At 41.7% G+C, this 9,113-nt stretch overlaps 1 protein-coding gene across 1 annotated transcript in view; it reads right to left on the reverse strand.

Annotated features, from left to right (window-relative positions):
* Nucleotides 1-7,395: 7,395 nt before the first annotated feature.
* Nucleotides 7,396-9,113, reverse strand: part of LOC121306268 (cytolytic toxin-alpha-like) — a 2,759-nt gene continuing 1,041 nt past the window's right edge. Inside the window, exon 2 of the mRNA XM_041238009.1 lies at nt 7,396-9,105. Within this exon, the coding sequence (XP_041093943.1) occupies nt 7,396-9,105 (1,710 nt within the window). The remainder of the gene's footprint in view (nt 9,106-9,113) is intronic.

The following is a 9,113-nucleotide window of genomic DNA, read 5'->3' on the forward strand; positions in this document are numbered from 1 at the left end:
CTCAGTCATCAAGAAATGGAAGGTGCATTGTACCACCCAGACACTGCCTAGATCAGGCCTACCCTCCAAACTGAGCAGCCGGGCAAGGAGGAAACTGGTGAGGGATGCCGCTCTGAGCCCATGACAACTTTAAAAGAGCTACAGAGTTCAATGGCTGAGATGGGAGAAAATGTGCATCAGTCAACAATATCCAGAACACTTCACAAAAGTAGCCTGTATGTCAGGGTGGAAAGAAGGAAGCCATTACTAAAAATTAGCCATCTCAAAGCCCACATGGAGTTTGGAACAAAGCACCTGAGTGTCCCTGCAAAAATGAGCAAAAGGTGTTGTGGTCAGACGAGACCAAATTGGAACCTTTTGGTCCAAATGCCAAGCATTACGTTTGGCACAGACCCAACACAGCACATCTCCCAGTCAACCCTATCCCTACAGTCAAGCATGGTGGTGGCAGCATCATGCTATGGGGATGGTTCTCCTCAGCAGGGACTGGAAAGCTTGTTAGGATTGAAGGAAAAATGGATGGAGCAAAGTACAGGCCAATACTAGAAGAAAACCTGCCTCAGTCTGCTAAAGACTTAAAACTGGGCTGAAAATTTACCTTTCAGCAGGACAATGATCCAAAGCACAAGGCCAAAGCTACACTGGAGTGGCTTAAGAATAAGAAAGTGAATGTCCTTCAGTGGCCCAGTCAAAGGTGCTTCCATCAAATATTGAGTTGATGGGTCTGAATACTTAAGCAATCAACATATTTCAGTTTTTTTCTCTTTAGTTTTTGCTGACATTTACTGTATTATCTTACCCTTAGAATTATTCAGTTTGAGCATTCAAGTTTTGAATAAAATATTGAGTTTAAAAAAATGTGTGTGTGCATCATTCTGTAATTACACAAAATGGGACACCATGGGAAGAGTCTGAATACTTTTGCAAGGGACTGTGTGTGTGTGTGTGTGTGTATATAATTTGCATAATGGACATAACTATTGGGGGCAACATTTGGAAAAGCTTTGTAAAACTGACAAAGTTCATGCAGAATAAACCACCATAACAAAGTATAATTACACAGTTTGTTTGTAAAGCAAGTGTAGAATGTTGTCCATGTCACCATGAAACAAAGCTGGACACTGCATTTATTGTAGATATCTTTCCTCTGTATGTCTTGCAGAAGTGCTGGTTATTATCACTGTGAAAGGGGGGTGTGTGACTGGGGCAGACACTATGACTTGTGGAGGGCTGTGTAGGCAGTGTGTGTGTGTGTTGCAGTCTGAGTTCAGTGCAGACAGAGTTTCAGCCTGGTCACTCGCTCACCATGGTGTTTATCAAATTGAGAACACATTGTGTGCTCTCAGGAAATGTGCTGCTCAATATTGATCTTATCACTGATGTTTATGCAGCTTGAAAATTGCATTAATGATTAGGAGTTTGCAAAAAAAAGGTTCCTTGTTTTGTATTTGTTGTTGCTTTGAAAAAAAAAAAACACAAAGACCTTTCTGTCAAACTGACACTGTTTTCACCTCTTAGTCAACTGCTTTTCTGTAACTCCTCGCCCAGTACACATAAATAATAACCAGGCAGTAATTCTGAGGCAGAAACTGAGGCTGGATACAGGAAATGTGTGCCTTCACATGTGGAGAAATTCACTTTCTTTAAAATATTTTTTTATGGATTCACATATGTTATTATTATTATTATTATTATTATTATTATTATTATTATTATTATTATTATTATTATTATTATTATTATTATTTGTGTTCATGCTTCTTGTAGTTTTTGTTTTATTTTATCTTCATTAGAAATGTTTCATTGATTAAAGGCCGCAGGAGGGGGAGTGAAGTGTGATAGGTTTGCACTCTGAGTGGTGTTTACTGTACAAGGATATATTAAAAACAAAGAAAAAATATGTTTTTCTTCCCGGTAAGAGCTGACAAATCTGAAAAAAGATGGGAAATTGTCAGATAAGACCTGCACTGTGCTCTTACTTCACCCCTGTTCTGACAAGGCTTTCCAGCACACGCTGCTGAACTGCTACAGGAGGGGGTTCACTTCACACAGCATAGGCAGTCACTAGTGGGCAGGTCAGTGGGTTGCTGAAGATTCAAAAGTTCCCTGAAACAGCCTAATAGATATCCTTTAGACATTTAGAAGAGTCACTGTGCTCTGTGACTGAGGGTCGGATTAAAACAAAACTTTGACCCATCCGCTAATAGCAAACTACAAAAGTAGAAATTACCAACCGCTTCATGCAACTTGATAGCGGTTGTTTTTATAAGCAGATGAAAGAGTCACCTGACAAAAAATAAAGCCTCCACTTAGTACAGGATTATAGTTTGCTATTAGAAGCTCAGTCAAAGTTTTGTTTTAATAGACCCTAAAACCAGAACAAACCATGGCTGTTTCCATGCTGTGATAGAATGATGTGTGAATTGTAAAAGCTATTCAGAATTGTTGCAATATTAACACATCTGGAGTGAGACAAGTTATTTCTTCTGTATGTTTTGAAGTATGCAAATATTCATAATGATAACCTTTCATTTCAACCCTTTCAGACCTTTTTTTGATAATTTTAGTTTTGTTGCTAAAGGCCACACACACACGTTTGATATGCTGGAATATAAATTTGATGTATGTGTGGCATAGTTAAGAGTTAATTGAAAGAAAACCAAATAATGTTACATAAGAACATAAGAAAGTTTACAAACGAGAGGAGGCCATTCGGCCCATCTTGCTCGTTTGGTTGTTAGTAGCTTATTGATCCCAGAATCTCATCAAGCAGCTTCTTGAAGGATCCCAGGGTGTCAGCTTCAACAACATTACTGGGGAGTTGATTCCAGACCCTCACAATTCTCTGTGTAAAAAAGTGTCTCCTATTTTCTGTTCTGAATGCCCCTTTTTCTAAACTCCATTTGTGACCCCTGGTCCTTGTTTCTTTTTTCAGGCTGAAAAAGTCCCTTGGGTCGACACTGTCAATACCTTTTAGAATTTTGAATGCTTGAATTAGGTCGCCACGTAGTCTTCTTTGTTCAAGACTGAACAGATTCAATTCTTTTAGCCTGTCTGCATATGACATGCCTTTTAAGCCCGGAATAATTCTGGTCGCTCTTCTTTGCACTCTTTTTAGAGCATCAATATCCTTTTTGTAGCGAGGTGACCTGAACTGAACACAATATTCAAGATGAGGTCTTATTAATGCATTCTACACTTTTAACATTACTTCCCTTGATTTAAATTCAACACTTTTCATAATATATCTGAGCATATTGTTGGCATTTTTATAGCCTCCCCACATTGTCTAGATGAAGACATTTCTAAACTCCTAGGTCTTTTTCATAGATTCCTCTATTAAATGTCATTTGCCATGTGTCTGCCCAGTTCTGAATCTTGTCTAGATCCTTTTGAATGACCTTTGCTTCTGCAATGGTGTTTGCCACTCCTATTTTTGTGTCACCAGAATCCAAGTCATTAATGTAGATTAGGAATAGCAGAGGACCTAATACTGATCCCTGTGGTACTCCACTGGTTACCACACTCCATTCTGAGGTTTCTCCTCTAATCAGTACTTTCTGTTTTCTACATGTTAACCACTCCCTAATCCATGTGCATGCATTTCCTTGAATCCCTACTGTGTTCAATTTGAGAATTAACCTTTTATGCGGTACTTTGTCAAAAGCTTTCTGGAAATCTAAATAAACCATGTCATATGCTTTGCAATTATCCATTAGCGGTGTTGCATCTTCAAAATAATCAAGTAGGTTAGTTAGACATGATCTTTCTTTCCTAAAACCATGTTGAATGTCTCCCAGGATACTGTTACCATATAGGTAATTTTCCATTTTGGATCTTATTATGGTTTCCATAAGTTTGTCGGTACCACCCCTATGTCAAGAGACTGTTGCATGATCTTGTTTAGCGGTTTGTAAATAAGTTCTTTCATTTCTTTGAGTACAACTGGGAGGATCTCATCCGGCCCAGGGGATTTGTTTATTTTAAAAGCTCCAGGTCCCTTTAACACTTCTGCCTCAGTTATGCTAAAGTTATTTAAAACTGGATAGGAACTGGATGACATGTGGGGCATGTTGTCCGTATCCTCCTTTGTAAAAACTTGTGAAAAGTAATCATTTAATATATTTGCTATTTTTTTTCTTCATCTACGATTTTGCCATTTGTATCTCTTAAACATTTAATCTCCTCTTTGAATGTTCGCTTGCTGTTGTAATATTGGAAACACATTTTGGAATTGGTTTTAGCCCCCTTAGCAATGTTCATTTCTATTTCTCTTTTGGCCTTTCTAACTTCCTTTTTGACTTGCTTTTGCAGTTCCGTGTACTCTTTCTGTGTACTTTGTTTTTAGTCCATTTTAAGAGGTTAAATGCCTAAGAGATACAAATGGCAAAATCATAGATGAAGAAAAAAAAAATAGCAAATATATTAAATGATTACTTTTCATAGTGAAAAAGGTTTTTCATAATTTGTACAAACAATAGCAACACCTGCCATAGCAGTGTCAATATGGTGTAGCGCCTCCATGGGCAGCCAGCACGGAACTGATTGGTCGTGGCAGGTAACGATTCTGCAAGGTGCTTTTTAAATTGTGCTGGAGGGATAAGGGACCATTCCTCAATGATTACCAGCCTCTAATTCCTTCAGCTTGTGTTGGGGGTGGAAATCTGCAGTCAAGTCAGAATGGCCCATACATACAGAGAGTCACATCACTTTAGGGACAGCTCCTTGTGAAAAAGCCTCAGTAGTAATTTGTGACTTCTTGAAAACGGAAGCACCTGCCAACCAAGCACCTCTTATCAGCCCTCTATCAAAGTGTGTCAGATCTGTGGTCCTGTGCTCCCATCATGGTTATAGAGCTTTTACCCTCCTCTCATCTCACCGACAGGAGACAGAATCCATAACACAGAGCACCACACTGCACTGCCTGTTGCACCGTCTCATCAGAGTGCTTGGGATTTGACAGCACTGTGTGCTGAAGCTGCAGATATACAAACACTCCCCAGCGCTACACTGTATCACTGCACTAAAGGGGTTTCTCTTAGAGATTATGAATAATGTAACTGATGTCAGATTCCCATGTTATTGTGACACAGCAGGCCCAGAACACTCTCTGGTTATTTTTTTGTTTTGTTTTCCAGTCTTCTTTATTTTCACTCTGAGTTTTTATCCTGCCCAGAATGTTACTTTGTTTCCTCTCCCCCCTGACTTTGTCGTGGAACTTTTCAGGTCCGCAACTAAAAGAGCCAACTGCACCAGGTGTTCAGAGATATAAAGCCTCGTTAGTTTGCGCAAACGAGAACAGCTCAGCACATCAGTGCTAGGAAACCTGAGCAGTGTTCTCCAACACAGAGTTAGCGTACAGTTTTTATACCTTTACAGAAAAAGGGGGAACAGCTTTTCACAAGGTAGTGAGAAACCAACAGGAAAAGGTGGTAATGCAATAAAAGTTTAGGTGGATCAAGGTAGTGAGAAGTCAACAGGAAAAGGTAGTGAGAAGTCAACAGGAAAAGGTAGTGAGAAGTCAACAGGAAAAGGTGGTAATGCAGTTTAGGTGGAATGTCATGTTCCTTTTTCCCACCACCCACAGTTTGGTTCCCAGCTGCAGTTTAATACATTTACTTTATTTCTATAAACTTAATAGATCACAAACTCAAAATATTTTAAAAACATATACGACTCAGTGAATAAATGTAGTACAGGGTAGCAACAAACAAGTACAGGAATGGTTCTATGCAATTATTCCCCTACAGTTAGCCAATGATGATTCAGATATTAGCATATAAGGGAAACCATTTATAACTATGTATACATGGCATATAGCTAAGCAAGCAAATAACAGAATGGCTGTTTTGTGTGTATAGTTAAAAAAGACAGGTCTGGCTCATCCTATTATCCATTGTCTCACAGCTGCAGCATACAAGGTTATGCGAGCAAGATCATAGGAGTGCAAGATGCCAGTACTTTTCCATGCTGAGCAAATCCTATTTTCTATAATATTTCTCTTACAGCTGATGTGCTGGGGAAAATAAGCTGATCCCTGGAGCCATCATTACACTTCAGCCATCAACACCAGGCAGAAAGATATCTACATCGTCAGATGGAAGGAAACTCAAAACGCGGATGGAGCACATTAGTTTAATGTAAAGCTACATCTTAATTGTTGCTTATCTTGGCTAGAGCAGAGTTCAAGTCAGCTTTATCATCTACTCAGAAAGAGGGAGGGAATACAGTCTCCGGACTGGCAACACTCAGTATCCCCTCTGTGAAGATGGCGTAAACTCTGAATTTGTAAGATTTGTAAGGAGCTATATACCAGGCAAAATTACATAAAGTGCAGACAGTCTCATCGCTATCAGTCGGCTGGCATTCCCATTGAGAGGATACGTTGTTTGGCCTGTATTCCACTCTGTAGTGCAGCACAGACAGACCCTCTCCCACAGCAGCCGGCTTCTCCCAGCTCAGCCGGAGAGTGAACGGGCCAACTCCTCCTTCTACTGAATGATTTAGATTCTGGTATAGTAAGCAAACTTGTTAAATTTGCAGACGACACAAAAGTAGGAGGAGTGGCAAACACTGTTGCAGCAGCAAAGGTCATTCAAAATGATCTAGACAAGATTCAGAACTGGGCAGATACATGGCAAATGACATTTAATAGAGAAAAGTGTAAGGTACTGCACGCAGGAAATAAAAATGTACATTATAAATATCATATGGGAGATACTGAAATTGGAGAAGGAATCTATGAAAAAGACCTAGGAGTTTTTGTTGACTCAGAAATGTCTTCATCTAGACAATGTGGGGAAGCTATAAAAAAGGCTAACAAGATACTCGGATACATTGTGAAAAGTGTTGAATTTAAATCAAGGGAAGTAATGTTAAAACTGTACAATGCACTTGTAAGACCTCATCTTGAATATTGTGTTCAGTTCTGGTCACCTCGCTATAAAAAAGATATTGCTGCTCTAGAAAGAGTGCAAAGAAGAGCGACCAGAATTATTCCGGGCTTAAAAGGCATGTCATATGCAGACAGGCTAAAAGAATTGAATCTGTTCAGTCTTGAACAAAGAAGACTACGTGGCGACCTAATTCAAGCATTCAAAATTCTAAAAGGTATTGACAGTGTCGACCCAAGGGACTTTTTCAGCCTGAAAAAAGAAACAAGGACCAGGGGTCACAAATGGAGTTTAGAAAAAGGGGCATTCAGAACAGAAAATAGGAGGCACTTTTTTACACAGAGAATTGTGAGGGTCTGGAATCAACTCCCCAGTAATGTTGTTGAAGCTGACACCCTGGGATCCTTCAAGAAGCTGCTTGATGAGATTTTGGGATCAATAAGCTACTAACAACCAAACGAGCAAGATGGGCCGAATGGCCTCCTCTCGTTTGTAAACTTTCTTATGTTCTTATGTTCTTCTTAGGCTTTCCAGGTGCAGTTGTTGGACTGGGTTTGGTCTGGATCTCAGTGGCTTCACTGGCTTCACTCACTAAGAGAGCTCTGACTGCCCTGTACCTGACTTGGTAGAGTGTGGCAGTCTGCAGCCCAGACAGAGTCCAGGTCTTCTGTGTGTCAGCAGTGTCTGTGGCTGTCCACGCCTGCTGTGTGCCTGTCTCAGCTGCTCTCTTCAGTGCTCTGTGCTCCACTCTGTACCACTCGCTCTTCCCAACCTGGGGAGGCAGCAGCTTCAGGGTCACGCTGTTGGTCTGGATGTCAGTCACCACGGGGGATTGGGGCTTTGATATGCACTGAAATTGGGGATCCATTATTTTCCCTTGTCTATACAGGCGAATGGAGGCTCCAGGACAGGAGGGGTCTGAGATGGAGGCCAGAACGAATCTGGTTTGCTTCTGGTCTTTATTGACCTCTGAAAACCCTCTGAACAGCTCAAGGTTCTCCCTCATTTTCTTTGAGAGCTCAGGGGAGGTGCACCATGGCTGGGGCTCCTCTTCAGCGGCACGTAGAAAACTACTCTTCTCCATTTTCCTGAACTCCTCAGATTCAAGGCACTGAGTCAGGGCGGAGAGGTATGGCTCTTTGTACTGCAGTGAGGTGAAGGCGAAGCAGACGACAGTCTCAATCTTTGGATCAAAGAGGACTCTGTTGAGCTCCCCTGTTGATTTCATGATGGGAACGTCTTTCAGTTCATCAGTGTAGAGTCTCAACACTTTTATTTCGGTCTCCTTTTCATCCAGCCACTTGTGCATCTTGCTGTTGGTGAATGGAGAAGCATTGTGACTCTGCAGGATATCAGTCAGTGCCTGCTCCTTCTCCCCACCCCCCCGGATAGTTGGCAGGACCCTGGACACAGCTTTCTCAAACACTGTCTTATACTGCAGGAACTTCTGCTGCACCTCTGCCAGTCTGTATTTTAGATCTTCAAACTGGTTGACAAAGCTGTCGCCGATCATGTTGATTGCTCTCATGTTGACCTCTTTGAACAAGTACAGCACCTTCTCGACCAGGGAGACCAGGCCCACGCTGATCTCTCGCACCAGCTGAGCAGCTTTGGAGTCCAGCTGAATCAGAGGGTAGAGCCACACTTTCAGAGGCACGGCCTTCTCTCCATGTTCTCCCAGCTGCTCTGGTAGCGTTTTATATACATCAAAGGCTTTCTCATATGTGGTGGGATTCTCTTTGATGTCGAAATCGCCGTGGAACGTGCAGCTGAACTGATTTACAATCTTCTTTTCTTTATCTGTCAGGTTCAACTCTCCCCTCCCTTCGATGGAGAACTGAGGGATTTTCTTGACCATCACCTCCAGGTTCCCCTCGATCTCCTGCTTGTGTTCTTCTGTAGAAGCCATCTGGTCGAAAAGCAAGAAGGCCTGAGCTCCATACTGCGCTCCCGTGATGACGTGTGTGGCCGTCTGCTGATCAAACACCTGAGGGTAGGTGATCTTGCCCAGCTGGCTCATGGTCAGCTGCTCGTAGAGAACAGTCTTTCTGTACTTCATAGTGACCCTGCACTGCCGCGTGGAGGAGACATCGTCCTTCAGATACTTGGCCGACCCCCCCACCTCTATCAACCCCCCCAGGAAGCTGGCCTTCAGTGAAGCGTTCACGTCCAGCAGGTTGGACTTTTCCTCTAAGGAGTCGGAGGTTACAATCTTGAAAT

Source organism: Polyodon spathula, chromosome 47 (genome assembly GCF_017654505.1).
Source record: "Polyodon spathula isolate WHYD16114869_AA chromosome 47, ASM1765450v1, whole genome shotgun sequence".
In the NCBI taxonomy this organism is placed as follows: domain Eukaryota; kingdom Metazoa; phylum Chordata; class Actinopteri; order Acipenseriformes; family Polyodontidae; genus Polyodon; species Polyodon spathula.